Source organism: Eubalaena glacialis, chromosome 19 (genome assembly GCF_028564815.1).
Source record: "Eubalaena glacialis isolate mEubGla1 chromosome 19, mEubGla1.1.hap2.+ XY, whole genome shotgun sequence".
Lineage (NCBI taxonomy): Eukaryota > Metazoa > Chordata > Mammalia > Artiodactyla > Balaenidae > Eubalaena > Eubalaena glacialis.
The window spans coordinates 2,941,359-2,965,469 of NC_083734.1; the positions used below are offsets into that span (position 1 = coordinate 2,941,359).

Genomic DNA, 24,111 nt, shown 5'->3' on the forward strand with positions numbered 1-24,111 from the left:
ACTTTAAATTAATGACATCCTGCACACACAGTTTTAAATCTCCAATGAAGAAAACATTATAAAAGGGAAAGCAAGAGACCATGTTAACAGTAAGGATAAGGGCATGTAAGCACAGAGATTATTTACACTTCCAGAAGGAGAGATTTAGAAAACCTTACAGGCGTGGGTGTGTTCCTTTTGTGTTCTTTTTTGTCAGGGGAAGGAGTTGATTTGTGGGAGACAGGACAGGAAGGGAAGAAAAGCATATAAAGATATTTAAAGATACGTGGGCGTAAGTAGCTATAGATCTCTTGACACTTGCCCACTTCAAGGACACTAGTGACAACTCTAATTGAATGTCTTCATCATACAATAGTTTCCTAAAACAATGAACTTCATAATTTATTGTGTTAGGTCCCCATTACCATGTTTAACCTTTGTTTCTATTTAAGAAAAAGAAAAATACTACAAAATGCTCTTTAAACCCCAGTCTTAAACTGCTGGTGCTCCTTTGCAGGTCACGGAGCAATGAAATCAGTCTCAAATCTCCTTATCACTTCTTTGTGTGTGTGTGTGTGTTTGACATACACATAAATTCTCCTTATCACTTTTTGAAGAGCACTTATGCTTCAAGGTTATAAGAGAGAGGAAGATGGAGGGACTAACATTACAGAGCACCTACCACGGGCTGGGCACTGCTAAGAGCTTTCCGTGTATGATCTAACTTCGGCCCTGTTCTGAAATCCATTTCATATATAAATAAACACAACTCAGAAGATGAGGAAATCTGCCAACTGAAGAGCAGTTGAGCTGGGCTGGATCCCAAGTATCTAACTCCACGATTTCTTTCCAGGCAGGAACTCTCTCAATTTCTTCCTTTGCTATTTATAAAATCACCTTCATCCACAACCACTTGGGTGGAAGAGATGCTTCTTGCGTTCAAAGCTAATCTCTCCACTAATTCTCCCCACCTCCTCAAGGACCCAGATCACTCCCCTCTGCTCCTGACACTTTCACCCTCTCCCTTTATTTTGGCTTTTTTCCCCTCTGCACACAAACATGTTTAATTTTTCCACATCTCAAATCAATGCAACCCTCTCAATTACCATCTTCTCTCCCTTCTTCACTTAACAATGTTTCTTCAAACTTCAGTCTTCACTGACCCCAATTCCTCACCCCCTGTGTGTCGCCTAACCCACCATAATCCACTTCCTGCTTTCAACCCTCCACCAAAACCGCCTTTATGAAGCCCACCGGGGACCCCTGTGGCCGCATTCTCCGGAGGCTCCTCTATGCCTTAAGTTACCTGACACTGCGACTCCGACACTGTGGGCCGCTCTTCTCCTGACCCACCCCCTCCATTCAGTGACCCTACTCTCTTGCTTTCCCCGCTACTTCTTAGTCTCCTTTGCCCCTTGACGGAGAGGAGTGGCTTGCGGGATTCCCCAGGGCCGCCCTGGGCCTCCACTCCGCACACACACTTCGTAGCCTCACCGGGGGTCACTCTCACCTTCCTGCCTCAGCTACCACTGCCAGAGTGACAACTGCAGCCCTGCCTCTCCCAGGCTGCCTCCGCGCCTGCCCCCGCGTCTGCACACCACCAGCGCATCGCCTCGCCTCTGTGCTCCCTCGCTGAGTGGCTCCATCAAAGTCCACCCACTTGGGTCCCGTCAAGATCACCCTCTTCCTTAGGTCCCCAGTTCAAGCGATCTCCAAGCGTCACGAACGCTTCACCTTGCTCCTCCTGGCCCCTCGTCTTCCCCTTTCCAACTGCTGACTTACTTCAGGCCCTCATCCTCAATAAAAACAAAGCAAACCCAAACCCAAACCAAAAAGTCTGCAATGGTCACAGGCTGTTCTCTGATCTGGTGGAGAGTCTTCTCTCCGTGTCCCCGATCCAATCCTCCACGTGCGTACAGAGGAATTTATTCGCTAAAGCACAGCGGATCAGATGACGCCTCCACTTAAAATCTCTCAAATGGCTCACCACAAAAAGTCTGGCCTCCGCTGCTCGGTGCCCAAATTCTGCCAAGACACAGCCTCTCCCTACCCTTCTGGCTCTGCTTTCCCCTCAGCACATCACCAATGCTCTCTGCACCCTACAGACTGAATCGTCAGAGAAGCCTGTCCAACAGAGCTTCCTGCAACGATGGGAAAGTTCTGTTCTATCCAGCGTGGCGGCCACCAGCTACATGTGGCTATGAGCACTTGAAATGTGGCCAGGGAGACTAAGGAATTGAACTTACATTTCACTTAATTCTAATAAACGTTGTGGCCAAGGATGGCTACAGATTCCTTCAGCGGATCACCATTCCACAGGGATTCCTCTGCTTACAACACCACTCTTCTACAAATTCACCGTGCTTACTCTTCCTTCAAAACTCAGCTCAAGGGCTTCCTTGGTGGCGCAGTGGTTGAGAATCCGCCTGCCAGTGCAAGGGACACGGGTTCAAGCCCTGGTCCGGGAAGATCCCACATGCCGCGGAGCAACTAAGCCCGTGCGCCAGAACTACTGAGCCCGCACTCTAGAGCCCGCGAGCCACAACTACTGAAGCCTGCCCGCCTAGAGCCCATGCTCCACAACAAGAGAAGTCACCGCAATGAGACGCCTGCGCAACACAACGAAGAGTAGCCCCCGCTCGCCGCAACTAGAGAAAGCCCGCGCGCAGCAACGAAGACCCAACGCAGCCAAAAATAAATAAATAAATAAACAAAAACAAAAACAAAAAACTCAGCTCAGTGCCTCTCCTGAGCATCTTTGCTGGCTTCTTAGTCTGATTTCATGCCCCTCATCCACACTCCCACAGGCAGTAAAGGCGTGTATACATATGCTTCTATAGTGATGCTTTACCTGACTCTTCTCCACACAATTAAACTAAAAGCTCCTCAATGAAGGGACCTGGTCATATCTTCCACTGGTATCAACCAAAACTTCACATAAAGTAGGCATTTAATAAAGGTGATTAAAGCAATAGATATTCAAGAGATATTATCTAAATAGCATTTAGCCTATAGCCAATATCATAACTAAAAGAGTGATTTGAGTTTTTTGTTACAGAGTTTTTCTTTTTCACCTTTCAACGATTCCTCTGGAAGGAAGTAGCGGCTGGACATTTGTGTGAGAAGGTAAAAAAGAGAATGTTACGTGGGCATGCCTGCATGCATCCACCCTCAGCACAGGAGCCTGCTGCAGCCCTAGGAAGGAAGGCAGTGCCTACAGGAAGTCCTCTCACTTTTGCAGACTATGTTGAAAGCAAGGCCTATCAAACCATCCCATTTTCTAATCTCACTAACTGGAAATTACATTACATTACATTATATTATATTATTCCTGCTCTCCTCTTATTTCCAGATTTCCTTATTTTCACTTCAAGCATTAGCTTCTCATAAAGGCCTTCTAAAAAAGGTTTTTCCACCAAAGTTCTGAGCATCTAAGTATGTCTCCCCTCCCCCGCCCCTTCTCCTGCAAGCACGTGTTCCGCTCTTCCCAGCAGCCCAAGACGCGCTGCTGTCTTGCGCTCCCTTTCAAAGCATCCTCATCCAACAAAAGCCCAGCACACTCTGTCCAGTCAAAGCACTTCCCAGCTGCACCCCTCCTGGCGGCCCCTCTCTTTCTCCTCCCTTGGGGTCCTACCATCCCCCCAGGCTTCCCCACACTCAGGTTCTCCCCTGCTGTCCTTCTCCAGCACCATCTCTGCTTTTCACACCACGTGTCATCTTGTATCACATACGTGCTCCATCATGGTAGCTACAGTTATCAAGTACTCACTACATACTACCACCCACCCCCCTTCAACCAGAGGTTAACCAGGCCTCTGTAACCTACGTTACAGACAAGGAAGCTCAGCTCAGCCTGGGAACTGACCTGCCCTGTAGGATACAGTGAGCAAGCAGCAGGCTGGCCAGCGCTGAGGCCCGTCCTGCCCGGCTCCAAACAGAGCCTTCGGTCTTTCCCTGCAGTTCCTCTGCATTTCTCCCCTGTCGCTCCAAATCCAGTGTTTTCCTATATTCCAGACTGAAACTGGAAATAGACAACACTTTTTTCCCCTCTTAGTTTTTTTAAATTCATGGGAATGTAATGTAAGTCTTATTAGTCCATCTGCTTTTTCTGTTTGGTTTGAGTCTGCAGGGCTGTGCAGAAAGGTTTTTTGCCAGTCCTAGGACTCATCCGTTTGCAACAGGCTGCTGCAGCATCTGCTTTCTCTGTGGGGTACTGGGTTTCCCTGGAAAATAAGACTAACAGCACTTGCCACTTCCTGAGTATTACTGTGTGCGGGCACTGGAGTAGGTGCTTTTGCTCATTTATCCATGAAGTGGGTAAATTATACTCACTTTACTTATGACAAACAGGCTCAGAGAGATTGAGTCACCTGTCATAGGTAATATGGCAAGTCAGGGATGTGGAAGCTCCCAAGCCCCAGACTCTTAAGCCTCAAGCTGCTCATCACCCAACCAGCTCCCTCTGCGATTCCCCGACCCTTCTGCCAGCAGAATTCAAGAAATGCATGTCTGCCAGGCCAGTCTGGAAAATACCTGCAGTGGCTGACACAACGGCCCCTGGGCCTTGGCTTGTGAAAAGTCTCAAGGTCACAGCCCTCTCAGGCAGCAAGAGAGACGTGGGGGAAAGTCTAGAAAAGCACAGAAGTCGGACGGGCAAGACCTGGGAGAGCAGAGCAGATGGAAGGAATGACCAGAAGTGGCCGTAAGTTCTCAGGGTCAGGAAGAAGCACTGAGACCGCAGGGAAGATGGCCATGGGGTACACGGCTCGGGCAGCCCTGGGGAGGGAAGAGGCTGCAGTGGAGCCGGCTCACAGGGCCCATCACCATGACTACGGGGTCTAAGGCAGTGAAGTCCGCTCAGAGGGCACTCGTCCACCACTGGAAGTTCTATGTACGATAACTGTCCAGACCGATGTTTATGACATTCATGAAACAAATGCAAATTACCTATCTACGTGTCACAGTGACATCCTTCCCCACCTCACTGGTCACGAAAGGCTGAGGGTACTGTGTCCACCAGTCAGAGGGGACACATCTTGCTGAAGTGTGCACAGCCAGATAAGGCAGAGTCCAGACCGAGGGCCTCAACAACAGCGCTCTTTGCCCAGGCCTCAGCTGCGCTAGGAAACTCCGCACATAAAGAGAATACCCACACGTATCTGCAGGCTCTGTGAGCAGATGCAGTAACACAGGCTCTAACGTTACCTTTCATACAACCAGGACTTACAGGTGGAGAGGCGAAGCGACAGGATGGAGAGCTGCTACAGGGACCTTCAGAGGCGGAGCCGGCGTACACGGGCACCGGGACCGGGCAGGCTGGGGGAGAAACACCGACGAAGGGAGTGCGATTACATGAGCTGTCCACTAGCAAACCTGTCACAACTACTACAGCTTTGTGTTGGCCAAAAATTTACATTCACCTACTTATTACAGCTCCCATGGGTGAAACCAAAAATGCAGTAATTACTAAACTCTTTCAATTTGGACTTGGAAGGAAAAACAGAATTGTAATTAAATAAACACAACTACAAATATTTAAGAAAAGCTCAATGAAATCTTGAGAAGCACATAAAAAATTAATTTTGTAATACCAAATACTAATTTTTCCTTAAGCTTGCATTCACTCTTTAAGTAGAAATGTAAAAAGTGGGTACTCACATTTTTTTACTGGAACTTGCTCAAGAAAAGGATGGCTAAAAAATGCTTCTATAATGAAAATGAGAATGCAACCATTAAACTGATGTTGATTTTTGCAGATAGGTTAACCTCGTCAATGTAGTCAACATAATATCCTTGAGATCACACATAATTATTATTAACTTCTTTACATAGACTCCATTTCTTTTAAATGTAAAAGCACATTATTTTATAAACCATCCATAAAACCCATCAAATTATAAGTAATTCTTAATGAATGAAAATTTTAAAATAATGGTGTTAATTCTCAGAGTGGCCATTAGCAGCACAGCGCCCCCGAGGTGACTGAAGTAGACGCGTCCTCTAGCGTGTGCCGTCCTCGAACAGACAGGGCACGGAGAACTGTGACCAGGCCCTCGCTGATCACCCTGTGAACTTAACTGTCCTAGCGGGAAATCTGAGACAGCTGATTTGTATAATAAACTCTACTCTTCTATCCCAGAAGAAATATTCCTACAGCTGGTTTCACATTTTTAAAAAAGCTATCAATTTGATTTTTAGTTTCTTCAGCTATTCACCAAGGATAAAACCTACACAGTAAGCCTGCTAATTAGATAAAGATAAATAAGTAGGTGAGTACATGGCAGTTCATTAATTTACTCTTTTCCTGTTTGTATAATTTATTTCGTTATTTCTTTAAAACCTCACGAAGACCACCTCATTTATCATTAAGTCTCCAAATTGTACGTTACTACGTAGCACAGAGCAGACAAGGAGAATGGCACAGCCCAGCACGGAGGTTCACCAGGTAATACAAAATCAGAAATGAGCTTAAGTCAGGTTTAGTCTAAACTACCTCACACTCAGAAGCACTCAGTTCACTGTCCCAGTAAATGTTCTCAGTAGACAGTAGCTCTAACAGTTTCTGTACGGGGGGAAAGATGAAATAGTCTAACTATATCTTTTCTTAAAGTTTGGTGAAAATTGGAATTAAACTTTAGTCATGTAGTTTGGTAAATACTTTTATCTTTCAGACGGAGAAATTAAACTGAGATTGCTCTGTAACCATGAGAAATGTCAGCCAATAGTGAAACGACAAATAGGATCATAGTTTCTAAATTATCGATTATGTTAACTATTTATATACCTTCCATACATTTACAAAATACGTGAAAGAAAAAAGACAAAGAGATAGAAAGAAAAGTAAAACTGATTTTCATTTTCTTCTGAAACATCTATAGCATCTTTTAAAAAAATCTTTTCATGTGGTTGCCAAGGGGGGTAGGGGCGTAGGGATGGAGTGGGAGTTTGGGATTAGCAGATGCAAGCTAGTATATAGAGGATGGATGAACAACAAGGTCCTACTGTATAGCACAGGGAACTATATTCAACATCCTGTGATAAACCATAATGGAAAAGAATATGAAAAGAATGTATACACACGTGTAACTGAATCACTTTGCTGTACACCAGAAACTAACACAACATTGTAAATCAACCATAGTTCAATAAAAAATAAATTAAAAAAAAACTTTTTGGAATACACAAAAATAAAATTAGAAACTAGCATACATACAAAATTTGAAAATATTACTTACCAAAGTCCATTCTATCTTTTTGGTTTCTCTGAAGCAAACCCAAAAGGAGATTAGCCAAATAAGGTGATGTTTCTCTGGGAATGCTTGAGGGAAAGGAAAAAAAAACCACCTAAGTGGTGAGTTTATATATTAACTACACGACTTTCGCCTTCATTACGGTAAATGAAAATGTATATGCAGTTTCACAAACACTACATTTTATACCAAGAGGACCATGGTAGACCCTCACCCCTTAAAGGAAAAAACAAACAAACAAACAAACGCTAAGCAACTGCCTTTGAAAAGCAGCATCAATTTGGGAAGATTCTTGCATTGTGCTTCTTATTGCTGTTGTTGGAATATCTGCGAGAACAAAGCACTTCACAAGCACAGACCCTCTTGAGTTTTAACACAATGTCGACCTAGCACTAACAGTTGCTACAGAGTTCTCTGTTAGACAAACAGCCACCTCCAATTCTGTCTGCAAAAGGGCAGAGCTTAAATAAATACAAGTGAGAAATAACACAGCTTCCTGAAATCCAAAAAAAAAGGACAAGGCAATAAAAAAAAAGTGAGTAATAGGAATATGTAATTCACAGAATAAAAACTACAAAAGGATGTTAAACAAATAGCAAGCCAACCTCACTAGTAAAGAGAATAATGCAAGTTAAATGAAGAGCTAATTGGCCCTGCTTGGGAGGCATCAGACTGGTAACAACCCCTGCTGGCAGAACGCAGGAAAGGAGCGCACTGCTTGTTCAGCAGTGCAAACAGGGCCAGCCGAGCTGGACAGAGTGTCTCTAAGCCCAACAATTCCATTTCTAGGAGTCCATCCTAAAGAAATGCACAAATGTGTGTACACATGCACGCACGCACACACACACACAATCTCTCCTCACTAAAGCCTGTTTGTAGTATCCAAAAAAATGAAAACAGGGATCTGATTAAACAAAATACGTTACATCTAACTAGGGGACTCTCTAGCTATTTTAGAGCTAGCTATTTTCTAGGGGAAAGCCTAGCTATTTTCTACTTTATGCCCATCTATTTGCATCTCCCTTCCCTCAAAGAACACATATAACTTCTGTAGGTTTTTCTTTTAAATAAACTTAACATTTTTAAAAAGAAAGAAAATGGTACAGCACACAGGCACCTATGATACACTAGTAATTTTCTAATTTCCTGTTAAAATGAAAGCTCTCCTTACTGCTAATTGAAAAAAGATTCAATAACGGAAAAACATAAAACACACAGAATTCAAATAGATAACACTGTACTGACAAATGGTAAAACCCAGTGTAATCAAAACACATACCTAGGCATTAAGTTTCTGTTTTTCTCATAAAGCATCCTTAGGTCTTGAGGACTATTAGCCTGTTTAAAAAAAAAAAAAAGGGAAGAAAACGGTTTAATTTCCTAAACAACTAAGGGCAAAAATTCCAAATCATATGATCGAAGCTCACATTCTGCTGTAGAAGAGAGACTCTGAACTTGAAAGCCATGGAATGCTGAAGGAGCCATAGACGGGCACTAGGAACTTAAAAAACTTCTGAAATTTTATGTGAATTCTGCACATCTGGGCATAATAATGTACCTTTTCTGAGGTCAGATTCTCAGAGAGGCCTGAAACTTAGAAAAGAATCGCTACTCTGGAGGTTACATGGCCTACCCAACAGGTGTATTTTTACTGTGTAAGTTCAGGGTGTAGTTTACCTTCGAGGGATTCAAGGAAGAGACCTCAGATGACTGCTACTCTTCTGCCACAGCAACGCGCAGCACCCTCATAGTAAGTGCTGCTGAATCAGTGACGCTGTCTCTACGTCCAAACTAGGTTGGGAAATTAAGCGTTCAACCTGGCTGTGTCACCGACTTTTAAAACCATGTTGGGCAAATAATTTCCCTCTGTTCCAGTTTTCAGATTCAAAACTCCTCTTTGTAACTGGGCAGTATGGACTCAAGAGGAATCATTGTGATTATATCCTAGGAGGCCTCTTTTTGACAGGATGTTAAGGGAGAGGAAGACCTACTCAAAGTAACTTCCATAAAGCCTAAATAATTACCTCTCACCCAGCAGTGACAGGAATAGAGAGCTGGGGACAGTTTCCAGTGATCTTCCCAGACCTGCCCTAGCCCTCACGTGGATTCCAGGACCCCAAAGCCAGGCTAAGCAGGAAGCGCTGACATCACTGTTCACACCTATTTCCTACCAGGTTGTTACGCTAAGCCGCACAAGCTTTTATGAGCCTGGAGAACCTAACCGGCCCCGGGCCCAGTCCAACTACAAGGGAAGGCAGATAAAAAAGGAAAAAGCGAAAGATGTTCTGGCTCACTACAGCAGTTTCACCTGTTAACAAAATCAAAATAAGTCACAGAGGAACCAGAAATACTGCTTTCAAAGTACAGGTGACCCTTGAACACCATGGGTTTGAACTGTGCAGGGACTTTTTTTCGATACATACTACAGTACTACACGATCTGCATTTGGTTGAACCCACGGATGCAGAACGGCAAGTACAAGGGGCCGACTGTAAAGTTATAGCACATTTTCCACTGCGAGGGGTCAGCACCCCTAACCCCTACATCGTTCAAGGGTCAACTGTATCCCCCATTTTATAAGTCAAAGGCAACTGCAAAATGAGAAGATCCCCAAACTGAGCACATCCAAAAAAAGTCAAGGTACCTGAAAAGGTGGTTTTCCAACGAGGCACTGATATATCACTGTCCCTATGCTCCACAGGTCGGCCTTGGCATCATAATGTTGAGACATAATAACCTCAGGAGCCTGGGGATAAAACAATTCAAGAGACATGCATGAGGTCATTTACATAATTAATATGTATGGATTAATTAGCTGGAAAAGGTCACACTCCTAACAAAACTACAAAAATAAAAACAACACATTGTGATATTGCCCTAATCAAATGATACTGCAACGAATATAGAACCACATTCTTACATTGAGGCTTACTGCTAAATCTCAGAAACAATGGTGCATGAAAAGAAGCAAGTTGCAGAAACAAACATTTCTATGTAATATTATGGACACATAAAATACAGAAAGAGTATTAAAATAATAACAAAGAAAAATATACCCCAATTACAGGATAGAGGTTACTTCTGGGGTAGGAGAGTAGGAGAGTGGGAAATGGGAAAAGGAGGGCTACGGAGGGCACAAGAACTGTTTCTGAAATACTTTATTTCTTTCTAAAAAAAGATCAAGGCAAACATGACAAAATGTTAACTTTGTTAAATACAGATGGTAGGTACACAAGTGTTTGCTATATTATTCCTGTCATTTGAAAACTTTTAAAATAATGGAAAATCTGTTATGCAAAATACAATAATGAAAACTATCTTGGGGCTTCCCTGGCAGTCCAGTGGTTAACACTCCGCACTTCCAATGCAGGGGGCGTGAGTTCAATCCCTGGTCAGGGAACTAAGATCTCACATGCCGCTCAGAGCAGCCAAAAAAATAAAAATTTTTTTTCTCTGCTGCTTTGTCACAGCTATTTTCCCACCCTCTCATTAGATGTTGCTTTTTAAAAATACCATCAATCAAGGCAAGCATAGCATTAAATAGGAATGCCAAATACACTTAAAAGATAGTGAAATTTTATTTTCCAGGCATAACATTTTTATTTATTGTCCCTAGTAAATTTCTTATGGAGCCACCTCCCTTTAATAATCAGCCCAAGCACTCTGTCTATCCTCAAGGCTATTAGTTCAAGGCTGAACTAGTTTCACACTCAAGAAGTGCAAAATAGTATTTAATTATATTAAATTATAACATTTACTATATAAGCAGTAAGCTTATGATCAAGAAAAAGTAAGTCTAATACAAAAAATTTTTTTTGAACTTTGATTACTAGTTCCCTTAGCTCAGAGTGATTTTACATTAGAAGAAACCCTAATTGAACATAAACGCATTTTAAATTATAACTGAAATAGGTACATTTATTTACTTCACAGGATTCTGAAGTTCCAGAATTAAGGTATTTCCAGGCTTAACACCTCACATTAGTTCAGAAGTTTCACAGCTTCACCCTGTTAGACCTGACAGTAATCACAGGAGAGGATAAAGAGGAAAACTAAGATTTTTTTCAGCTGTTAGGTGTGACACTGATGGAAAACACTTCTACAATATAGGGATCCTGTCTAAAGAGACAACATGCAAAAGATGACTACATCCTACAGCTGAAGAGGTACCCCAAAAGGTTTTTTTTAAGTATTCCTAAAATTATACATTATGTATAGCATGACCACATTTCATCAACTTTTGTTTTCAATTTAATCTAACAGGAGATTTCTACCATAATAACTAACTAATCATGTTAAAAAATAAATGCCAATGGGCAAAGATGACAGACTTTCACAGTCCGCTATACTAAAGTGAAAGACGTCTGCATTATATCATTATCAGTAATAGAATTAACATTTGTAATATAATAAAAACTCAGACTATATATAAAATCACATCTTACTTGAAAACAAGCATTATACTTAAATTCCAATGCTTATGCTGCTGTGCTGCAAACACACAAGGATGCAAACACTCACTCACCATGTACATTGGAGACCCACACAGCGTTGCAGCCATCATGTTACTATGTAGGTAACGAGCAAAACCAAAATCCGCTATTTCACAAAATAAAAAGGAGAAAATCAAATGATACCTTTGCTCAGTTAACACAGATCATATGATTCTTTAAAGATACAAGAGGGTACAAAAGAACTGTGAGAAATTAAAGCTTATTGAATAAGACTGTCCACAAAGAAAAAAGAGCTACCTCACTTTCAACAAGTTAAGAAGAAGTAGTCATCACCAACTGCACAAGTCACTGCTCTGCCAGTTTTGTAACCAAGAAGGAAGTGCCACACTTTGCAAGAGAAAATGCTAATTATAATACATGATTCATTAATACAGCTCTCATCCAATATCAATAGCAGGTATAGAATTGGAGCTGTTTCTGTCCTCCTCCAGATACCAGATGTAACTCATAAAATATCAGAGATTTCTTAAAATACTGCTAAATAATTATTTTTCCACCAACGAAGAGAAAAGCTTTAAAAAAAATCTAGCATTATAAACTGCTTCAAATAATCTTGAGAGTGCTAAAAAACCTTCCAGGTAAGAAGCCTGAACTAAATGATCTCTCAGATCCCTTACGTTAAAATCCAACAAGCTGTAAAGAATCAGGGCTATTAATTTGCTGCCAGCAACCATGATACATTAGCTTCCCTGTGATAAGGAGAAGCAGGATGTCTTGCTGGGAGTCGCACTCAGAGTTCCTAGCATGGGGTCTTTGGCCCCGTCTAGCACCTGCTGCCATAATGTAAAGGGTTCCCATATCCAAATGTACCTCACTGAACTCAATAAAAATTTTTAAAGTGTCTCAACAAAATCCATCATTCTAACAAAGCTGAACTAAAATTATCTAAAAATACCAAGTCCCAAAAATGTTCTTTGCGTGAGACAATACATAGCCAAGTACCTATTTTGATGCGAATACCACTGACAGTGGACTTCCTACGATTGGCATAGGACAGCAGGATGTTCTGGGGCTTGAGATCCCTGTGGATGATCCCCTTGCTGTGCAGGACCCGCATGGCGGCTGCAATCTGATGCAGAAAGACTCTGATGGTGTCTTCACTGAGAGTGCCTTTAGCTGGGAGAAAAGGCGCTCCATCAACATTCAAGTATCACCTGCGTACTCTGAGGAGAACACTGAGGGAGTACGGAACCGGAATTCGCATTTTCTCATTGTTTTTACCTTAACAGTTTAAGTCTGTGAAGAGAGAGCGGATATCTCAAAATTTTTAATCAATCTGTTGTAAAGAGAACTGATTTACACTTGCATCTTTCATTTTCACTGGTGTTCCTTTTTGGCTTTCCTTTCCCATTTTTACTGGGAAGACTGAGCATAACAAGAGGTGCTCAACAATGTCAGTCTCCTCCACAAGCCAAAAATAAGTCCCCTTCATATCAAATACCTGGGATAAATGTCCATATTTAATTCCAACCATTACCTGAGCACGAATTAAAAACAGGTGAACTGCTTGGCTGGCGAGACTTGGGCATCACCTCCACGTGGGCCTGCCGGGGTCTGCGGCCCTACACCTGTCTCCTCTCATCTCCCTGCTGTCAACACACCGCCTCACGGCAGCATCTCTCCTAACTAAAGACCCCCGTAAGGAGCCACGTCTTCAGTACTATGAAGAGGGGGTAGGAATGATCTGAGGGTAGTCACTCTTCAGCAAACGGCAGTGTTTCTACGTGCACACGGGAGCATGTAACGGAACAGAGCTTGGTTTGGAGTCGGGCTGCCTTTGCTCAAATCCCAGCTCCTCCACTTACTGCGTGACCCTGGAAGACGACGCCTCTGTGCCCATCCTCATCTATAAACAGCTGAAAATAGACTAACCACACGAGGCTGTTGTAACAATCAAGCAAGACAGCATATTTAATAATAGAGACTTTAGAAAAAGGCCTGGCACATAAGTACTCAAATGTGGGCAGTACACAAATATATACTTCATGAAAATGGGTCTGAAAGTCATTCCTTGAATCTACATTAGGGATTTAATATCCATGGCCCCATTTTAAAGCCTTTGTGAACATACTTCTGCCCATACAACTCTAGAATATGTTCTTTATAACCTTTCCATATGCACTTAAGATTAAGAAAGAAATAACATTAACACTCAGAACAAGTGAAATATTACTTTAAAAATCATTTTAATGACACATTAAGTGACAGTTTATGTCCTTAACATCTTCAAATAAACTAAATCCCCACAGTTTAAAAATTATCAAATTGGGCTTCCCTGGTGGCACAGCGGTTAAGAATCCGCCTGCCAATGCAGGGGACACGGGTTCGAGCCCTGGTCCGGAAAGATCCCACATGCCATGGAGCAACTAAGCCCGTGCGCCACAACTACTGAGCCTGTGCTCTAGAGCCCGTGAGCCACAACTACTGAGCCCGCACACCTAGAGCCCGTGCTCCCAACAAGAGAAGCCACAGCAATGAGAAGCCCGTGCACCGCAACAAAGAGTAGCCCCCGCTCGCCGCAACTAGAGAAAGCCCGCGCAGCAACAAAGACTCAACACAGCCAAAAATAAATAAATAAATTTATTTTTTAAAAAAATTATCAAATACTTTTTTTCTGTGAGGGCAGTTCTTAACCTATCCCTTTTTTAAAATTCTTTGGAGTTCTTTTCCTGATGCTATTAAAAAATAAAAATCCAAATACACTAAAACATATAAAAAGTGAAATCTTCGCTAGTCCCATCCTGGAGATGAATGAACACTGTTTACCTCTGGAGTATATTCTTCCAGATCTACTTTTTTGCAGGTGGCAACACATAAATGACTGTGGGAGTATCAAATCAACTAGAGCTTTATTTTTGTAATGTCTTACTTAAATTACACTGAAACAATTAAAATGGACGGTAGGGCTTCCCTGGTGGCGCAGTGGTTAAGAATCCATCTGCCAATGCAGGGGACACAGGTTCAAGCCCTGATCTGGGAAGATCTCACATGCCGCGGAGCAACTAAGCCCGTGCGCCGCAACTACTGAGCCTGCCCGGTAGAGCCCGTGAGCCACAACTACAGAAGCCCGCGCGCCTAGAGCCCATGCTCCCAAAAAGAGAAGCTACCGCAATGAGAAGCCCGCGCACCACAACGAAGAGTAGCCCCCGCTCGCCGCAACTAGAGAAAGCCCACGCACAGCAACGAAGACCCAACGCAGTCAAAAATAAATAAATAAAATGTATTATAAATAAATAAATAAAATAAAAAATAAAATGGATGGTACAGTTTCTTCCATTTCATTCATTTACATTTTCATTCTAGGGCTTAGAAAAATTTTGCTACTTTAAATGACTACGGCTGCTTAGAACTTGTATCATTGCCCCATGACATACTACTGAATAGACTCAGGGTTTATTTGATTCAGAGTCCAAATTCTAACACTGTTCCTGTGGGGAAAAATTAATAATCTAGTTTAGGCTGCTTCTGGGCACAAACTACAGTAAAAATTCACATATTTCTATGAACACAGGATGCCTACTCTCAACACAATCCCATAAATTGAAATTCTCACGTTAAAAGCTTAACATTTTAAAGGCACAGCTAATATGAAAACTCTCAGATGAATGAACTCTTGAGCAGTTCGCCCTAGCAGGGCAGGCTCAGCTGTGGCTGCCACACTGAAGATATCTGCTAGAATTAAAGTACAACTTACCAACTACTCTACAATTTGTCTTATTTAAAACTTGCAATTGATAGAATTTGTTTTCTATCTTTTGATAGAAAAAGGACTTTATTTATCAAAGCAAATAAAAGGACTAAATAGCTGTCTTGTGATTTGGTGGCATTAGACCAGCCAGACCTTTGACCGCCAGATCTTCCAGACCAGTGCTCTCCAACAGAAATATAATGTGAGTCACATACGTACCTTCAAATTTTCTAGTAGCCACATTTTCAAACATGAAAAGAAACTGGTGGAATAACATATATTTAATCTAATACTTCCAAAATATTATCATTTCAACCTATAATCAATATAAAAAACTTAAGATATAATCATTCTTTTTTCCTATGAAGTGTTCAAAATCCAACGTGTGTTTTACATCACAGCACATCTCTCAATTCAGACTAGCCACATTTCAAGAGCTCAACAGTCCCATGTGGTCCATGGTACCATATTGAAGAGTACAGCTCTAGACAATTCCTTAAGGACTAAATTTAGTTTACATGTCTCTTCAATTGGCAGCTGGAGACCAGGGAGAGGTTAAATAATGACCAAAATCGCATAGTGATTAAGTTATATGAACAACAGAATTACTGCAAACCAGCCTGCCTGCCTGACTGCAGCATTCAGGTAAGCTCTTTACTCTTGGGTCTCCTGTTCTAACACCATTGCTCGGGAATATCCAATGCAGAGTGCTGCAGACAAAAAAGTGCTGTCGAAGCTAACAAATCTGCTACAGCAGCAACAGCGCCTATGTCAGCCAACAGGACTTCTGTGAAAGAAGGAAACTGATACTCCAATGAGGGCTCTAAACGGCTAAGGTGCCCCTCAACCTGACCCCAGGGAAAGGTGCTTTCATCAGCATCACTAAGCAGTCAAGGAGTTCAAGATTCGGAGGCGGACCAGAAGGTAAGGCAAGGTGTCTTCTAGCTCCAACTCCTCTCCCCCCGCAGTGAAGAAAGTGCCTGTCTCTGCACTGTATCCACTAGGAAATGACATTTTGAAAAATCTTTTTATCAAACTGAGAATTTCTTTAAAAAGAACCTCAGGGAAATACAAAAACAAAAACACACATGGACTAAACTCCTGAGTTCAGGATAATGGCTGTCTCTAAGCGGGAGGGACCGGAGTAGGATCACAGAAGGGCCTACAGGAGCTTCAGCTGTATTTAGAAGGAGTAATCCTTGTGTTCTTTCCATTATTTCTACATGGCTTTCCAAATCTCAGCAATATTTTATATTTTAAAGATTTTTAAAATCTTATTTTTAATTGCACTCCTCGTTTACTCGAACATTTAAAATATGTTGATTCTCTTCTGTAAACTGTCCATACCCTTTGTGGGTGTACTTACTGATGTCTTAGTCTTTTTACCATCAACTGCCATGGCCTGTTTCTAGGCTGAGTGACGAACCTCTCCCTGTCTTTTTGCCTACTCCCCGTGTATCTTTAAGGGGCAAGCAAGTAGGTGCTGGCCTCATCTAACGTTGTTTTAAAAAGCACTTTTGAGGCACACAATTTGATTTGAGCACTTATTGTCCTACATGAATACACTTTAGATACTAGCAACATCTAGTACTAAAATCTTACCTCTGGGCCACAAACTATCTTACCTCTGGGCCACATAATAATTTCAAGGTTACACTTAATCCCTTATAACATTTTTTAAAATTTACGAGCAACATTCACATTAATAAACACATTCTTGGATACATTCTTCCATTATGGTTTGTTTTGTTTTGTTTCTGTGAAGTAAATGAAATGGACTAAAGGTTCACTGACAGCAGCCCACTAGCGTCTTTTGAAGAGAAATTCTGTTGGTTTTTCTCTCTTGGGGAGACGCCCTACCTCTCAAACTGTCCGAGAGAGGCACACATAAACAAGTACTTATACACAAGCGAAGTTTAGGAGTAAAACCACAACAAACGACAGTCAGTCAGCAAAGTGACCACAATTACACATACACAAATATTTACTGAATGTTTCTATACAAGTACAGAAAACAGGGGTAGCATATTTCAGAAGTAAATGAAGACTAAACAGACTACATTACTACACTGAACACTGACAAAGTAAAAAAGTTACCTTGCAAATAATCTGCCAGGTCTCCACCATTGCAATACTGATATATAAAAGAAAAAGTAATTAAAATAAGACACTGATTCAAGCTTAATTCATTATCAGTTAACTTTAATTAAAATTACATTGGTATATAATATAAATCTAGTCTCACACAAATTATAAGAATTATAGAATCAACATTTTAAAATTTTATATTCCTTATAAAATAGAATCTAAATCACTGAATCAACTTTATTAATCCAAATTTTCAAATAACCTACCATCAATTTTAAAGTACATATTAATCAAAAGAAATGTGAAATAAATTAAACAGAAACCTGTATACTACCTACCTCCATCACCAGAAAGACAGAGTTGGGTAATTCCTGAAAGAAAACATATTAAATATGGTTTAGATTAGAGAAAAAATTAAGCACAAATTTTAAAAATAATGACAGTTAATAAAAATAGTACATGTGTCCATTTTAAACAAGTAAAATGAAATCACAAAATCCATTCGTAAGTGAAATTTAAAATCCCCAAAACAATGACATAGCACCTCAGCTTCAATGACGCTAATGTAGTCATCAAAAAGTTCAATTCTATTCACGGAAAGAACTAAAGAAATATTCATCTTTTGGAAGAAAGATTCATCTTTTGGTTATGGTTATGGTAAATTTACCGCTTGTGGAAAAAAGGAAGGATTCTCTGGTCCTCAAGGAAGCACTTCCACTTTGAAAAGTTTACGATTTGGAGCAATGACTTGATAAATCCTCCCTAGCAACACTAAATGCACAATCTGAGTTCTGGAATACATGATCCAGGATGCTTAGTTCTTTGTTTTTCTGGTTTTTCTGTATATTTGAAGGCAATCACATTACTTGGGAATTGCTGGCAAAGGGAAGACATTTTATCACATGAGAAATCATTAAACATAACTTTCAACAAAATTTTCTTCTTCTCAAGTATAAAATACAAAAATCTTATCTCAAACCAGTGTTTAATCATGTAAGAGCACCATGCCCTAGCTACTGCAGAGGAAAGAGAGCGAGGAACTCCTAAGGGGAGGCTAAGGAGACACAAAGAACTTCTGTTCCCTCAATATGACAAAGACCCATTCCCGTCTTGGTTTTCACAATTTTGGGGGTACACATAACCACTTAGTTTCCCAAAGCATTCACTCACTCATTCAATAAATAATAAATAAGACAGAAATACTTTAACATCTTTGACTTCTCGGGCAGACCTTCTTTTGCCCCCCTTTGAAGCAACGAAAAGCTCCATAGATTCAATCATTCTCTCCCACACCCCCCTTGCGTAAAGGCCCGTCCTTTACGTGAAGCACCCGAGCAACCTGGAGCAGGAGGAGCCGCAAGCGCCAGGAAGAGTCAGCGACGGAGGCAGAAGAAAACGTTCATTTTGTAGCCAAACCAATCAAGCCATCTATAGACAAATCAAAACTGAAACGGTACTGGAGCCCAGGGAAGAACTAAGAAATGCTTGTAGGGTCAGAAGGGCTGAGAAGTGAGGCCAACATACCTGTGAGCCAGACCACACCAAGGGTTTTCCAAAGCTGAATATATATTTATCCTCCCTTCTAATATTAAGACATCCACTTCCTCAACTACTCCCCAGAACTTCCACCAACAAAACTAAACATAATGAATTTCATTTTATCATTTCCCTACTCAAAGTCCTTATTAACTTGATAAAAAAAAAACCCATTCTCTAAAAAGAAGGGGAAAAAAAGGATATCATTATGAACAACTCAATGCCAGTATGCCAAAATTTGCCTGAAATGAATACACTGAAAAACAATTTGAGGAAAAACGCAACTTACTAAAACTGACAAGAAGTAGAAAATTTGAAAAGGTATGTATCTGTTAAAGAAACTGAATTATAATTTAAAACCTTTCCACACAGAAATTCTCCTTAAGTTTCAGTACAGTCCCAATCAAAATCGAAGGAGGTTTTGTGCATGTGTGGAAATTGACAAGTTGATTCCAAAATGTATGTGGAAATGCAAAAGGCCAAGAGTAATTAAATATCATGTAGAAAAAGAAAAATAAAAGTCGGAGGATTTATACTACTAGATATCAAGTATGATACTAGATATCATAAAACTATACTGAAAAAGACAGTGAGGTAAAGGCTAAGGGGACAGAAAAGAGTCTAGAAACAGGCCCCCACATGTGAGCTCGCAATGCAGAGATGACAGAACAGAAGGGAAGGATGTCGGTTCAGCAACAGATCAACTGGCTCCCCTTTGTAAAAGTAAATTAATTGTGACCCCTACCTCACGCCACATACAAAATCATTTCCAGGTAGATTATAGAGCTAAATGTGCCAGATAAAACAATAAAGACTCTGGGGAAAAACAAAGAACATCCTCATGACCCTAGGGTAGGCAAAGTTTTCTTAAATATGACACAAAAGCACTAAATACAAAAGGAAGAAACAATACACTGGACTACATTAAAATTAAGAATTTCTACTCACCAAAACAAACGATTAAGATAGCAAAAAGGCAAGTTAGAGTGGGTAAGTCATTCACAACACCCATATCTGTCAAACGACTCATATCCACAATATATAAAGAACTCTAACAAATTAATAACAAAAAGACAACCCAATAGAAAAACAAGCTTCTATAGGAATTTCAAAAAGATATTTAAATGATTAATAAACTTACAAAAGGTACTCAAATCAGGAATCATCAGGAAAACGCTAATCACAATCATAATAAGACATCTCATCACCTGAATGGCTAACACTGCTGAGTGCTGGCAAGGATGTGGCGTGACGAACTGTCAAAATGTGGTGGGAGTGTAAGCCAATACGCTGGCAGTACAAGCTAGGCCTATGCATAGCCTATGATCCAGAAATTCCTCTTCTATAATGAAGCCTCTGTAAAAACCCAAAAGGACCGGCTTCCAAGAGCTTCCAGGATGGTGAACATGATGAAATCTGCTGAGAGTGGCCCACTCAGGGTGGATACCTTGCCCTAAGCATCTCTTCCATCTGGCTGTTCCTGTGTTACATCCTTTTATAATAAACCAGTAATCTGGTAAGTTTTCTCTGAGATTTGTGAGCCACTCTAGCAAATTAATGGAACCCAAGGAAGGGGCAGGGAGCAGACCAGAGGGCTGGGAAAACCACTTCAACACAAACGACAAAGAGCTGCCAACTCTGATTCCCTCTTCTTCACCTCCTACAGTACCCAAGTCCTATCAACCCGGCCTCCTAGACATTCTATCAATCTGTCCAGGCCTCCCCGTTTCCACTGGCGCCTTCACCCACCCAAACACCTGCAGCATGGTGGCCCCATATCCGCCTGTGCCCACTCTCCACAGAGTAGCCAGTGTTTTACATACTTTAAGAAACTCGTATGCCTATTAATTTATAATGGAGAATATGTCTTTCTCTAACCATAATGATTAGGTCTAATACTCTCTCTATATATACTCCCTAACTGGCATAAAAATACCTGGAATGCTAATTCATAATCAGAAGATTGCCCAAGGATTACAGAAAGAAAGAAAGCAAAAGTAGGTTTTCCCCTTTCCCCAAAAGAAGAAAATTGCTTTTTTTCTTGATTTTTAAAAAAAGTATGTGCTGGGGGCTTCCCTGGTGGCACAGTGGTTGAGAATCTGCCTGCCAATGCAGGGGACATGGGTTCGAGCCCTGGTCTGGGAAGATCCCACATGCCGCGGAGCGACTAGGCCCGTGAGCCACAATTGCTGAGCCTGCGCGTCTGGAGCCCGTGCTCCGCAACAAGAGAGGCCGCGATAGTGAGAGGCCTGCGCACCGCGATGAAGAGTGGCCCCTGCTTGCTGCAACTAGAGAAAGCCCTACACAGAAACGAAGACCCAACACAACCATAAATAATAAAAAAAAAGTATGTGCTTATTGCAAAAACTTAAGATACATAAAATCTGAAGGAAGAAAGTTAAAAAAATCACCTTAATCTCACCATCTGAAAGAAGCGCTATTAATATCTTAGTGGTCTTGCTTTCATGCATCTATAATACTTGTACACATATTCACACCCAAAGGAAGCATGTACGTGCTAGGTTTTTAAAATTTTAATATAATTCATTTCCACCTTTTTGCTTAATTATCTTCACCTCTCTAAGTAGCCAATATTTACATCTGGTATGTATCCTTCCATATCTTTCTCCTACTCATACAATCATACGTTAAACATACACATACTTTACTTTGAAAAAATGGGATATCATATACAGATGTCTGAACCTTGCTTTCCTCACTCAATAATACACCAAAGAAATCCCTCCAGGTCAACTACATATAGACAACTCTTTTTCATAAGTGTGTTATATGTCATAGTGTGACTATATCACCATTTATTAAGCTATTCCCTTGCTAAGGGACATCACTTGTTTCTAGTTTGGGCCATTATAAGCAAAGCTATATTGGTTCTTGGACATATATCCTAATTCTCAAGCTTTTATGGCTCTGGGAGAGATGCCCAGGAATCTGGGTTGCTTAGTAAAAGGGTGTGTATTTCTAACGATGACAGATATTTCTCCTCACTGAAAGATTTTTTAACTACCTATTATATACAAGACACTATTCCAGGTCCTGAGGATACAGCAGAAAGCCAACAGAGTTAAACGCCCTGTTCTCCCCAGTCTTCAGTTCTAAGCAAGGAGGGTCAGGAGCAAGACAACAAAGGGAAGGAACACGCGTGCAGAGCGCAGAGCGCATTAGAGGTGACAGGTGCCTGGGAGGAGGGGAGACCGCGCCGGACAGGGACTGCACTTTTATTTAGGTGGCTAAAGAAAGCGTCCCTGAAAGCACAGCGCTTGACGCAGGACCTAAAGGAGGCTGGGGCGTGCCTGTGCAGGCTGCAGACACGGAGACCGTCCTGTGCATACAGTCTCCCTGTAGGGGACACGGCGCTCCAGGAACCACAAGGAAGCCCGAGTGGACGGAACACCAGCAGCGAAGCACAGAGCAGGGGAGCCAGAGCCAGGGGCAACGGGGTTGGGCTTTCACTCACAGGAATGGGGTCCGCACAGAGGAGGGACACGCCCTACCTGCACCACGGGGGGGAGGGCTCTGACCGCAGTGTCGGGACTCTTCTTCAGGGCATGGGGGCAAGGTGTCGCCAGACAGCATCCCCAAAACATTCTAGCGGTTCACATCTGTGCCAGTGACACAGGAGAATAGCTTACACCTCCCCCCAATCCCACCAGTAAGAATTACTGCACTTTTTAATTTTGCCCACAGGAAGGCTGAGAAGTGACATCTGTTACCTTAATTTACATTTCCCTACTTGTTCATGAATATCATCCATTTCTTAGCCTTTTTTTTTTTTTTTAATAAATTTATTTATTTATTTATTTATGGCTGTGTTGGGTCTTTGGTGCTGTGTGCAGGCTTCCTCTAGTTGCGGCGAGTGGGGGCTACTCTTTGTTGTGGTGCACAGGCTTCTCATTGCGGTGGCTCCTCTTGTTGCGGAGCACGGGCTCTAGGCGTGCAGGCTTCAGTAGTTGTGGCACGTGGGCTCAGTAGTTGTGGCTTGCAGGCTCTAGAGCTCAGGCTCAGTAGTTGTGGCGCACAGGCTTAGTTGCTCTGCGGCATGTGGGATCTTCCCGGGCCAGGGCTCGAACCCATGTGTCTTGCATTGGCAGGCAGATTCTTAACCACTGCGCCACCAGGGAAGCCCCTCTTAGCCATTTTAATTTCTCTTATGAGAACCAGCAATTTGTATCCTTTGCTCACTTCCTCTTTGGGTTGTCTTTTCCTTAATTTGTGAGAAGCTTTATGCGTTTTAGGTGTCAGCCCGTCACCTTTTGGGTTGTACATATTTTCTCAAACTACCATTCGTCAACTGCATGTTTTTGCATTTTATTGTGGTATAGATGTAAGTGTACAGTCAAAGACTTGTGACACATGTATACACCCATGTAACTACCCTTCCAGTCAAAATACAGAACATTTCCATCAGACCAGAAAGTTCCCACATGCCCCTTTTCTGTCCATCCCTGATACCAAGTAGCAACCTCTGATCTGCTTTCCCTGATTTCTATCACCCTACCTGAGTCCCCTCTCCTCTTGAAACTCACAAAAACAGAATCACACAGTAGCTGTATATAGCTGGCTTCTTTTTCTCAACGTAATGTTTGAGATTCATATGTTATGGCATGTATCAAGTTTGTTCCTTTTTATGGCTGTCAACTTGTTCACAGTATTATTTGCTATGAAATAATTTTTAAAAATTTTTGTATGTCCCTACCACTTTTATGGCTTCTGAGTTTATCTTGATTTAAAATACCTTTCTAGCTCTTAGATTACATATTTAAGCCTTTAATTCATCTAAAAGTTATTTTGGAAAATGATGAAAATAGACATCCAACTTTATTTTGTCTCAGATGTCTCAGTTTGCCAGCACCGTCTATGAAATGCATCTTTTCTCACTATACTAAAAATTACCAAGAGGTGGATGTTTATCCAGGTCACTGACATTCATGCAGGGAAGTACTCCCAACTGACAATATTTATCTCATGCCCAGAATGCTCAAAGATATGTATCTTCTGAAAAACAGACATGATAGCACCCTCCAAATGGCTCTGCACT

At 41.6% G+C, this 24,111-nt stretch overlaps 1 protein-coding gene across 4 annotated transcripts in view; it reads right to left on the reverse strand.

Moving 5' to 3' along the window:
* ULK2 (unc-51 like autophagy activating kinase 2) overlaps positions 1-24,111 on the reverse strand; it is a 65,732-nt gene that overhangs the window by 36,452 nt on the left and 5,169 nt on the right. For all 4 annotated transcript variants that reach the window (XM_061174799.1, XM_061174800.1, XM_061174801.1 and 1 more), the window contains exons 4-12: positions 17,858-17,890; positions 17,529-17,565; positions 12,686-12,859; positions 11,755-11,828; positions 9,874-9,975; positions 8,509-8,567; positions 7,215-7,297; positions 5,638-5,685; positions 5,207-5,295 (exon numbers count right to left, since the gene is read on the reverse strand). In XM_061174799.1, the coding sequence (XP_061030782.1) occupies positions 5,207-5,295; positions 5,638-5,685; positions 7,215-7,297; positions 8,509-8,567; positions 9,874-9,975; positions 11,755-11,828; positions 12,686-12,859; positions 17,529-17,565; positions 17,858-17,890 (699 nt within the window). The remainder of the gene's footprint in view (positions 1-5,206; positions 5,296-5,637; positions 5,686-7,214; positions 7,298-8,508; positions 8,568-9,873; positions 9,976-11,754; positions 11,829-12,685; positions 12,860-17,528; positions 17,566-17,857; positions 17,891-24,111) is intronic.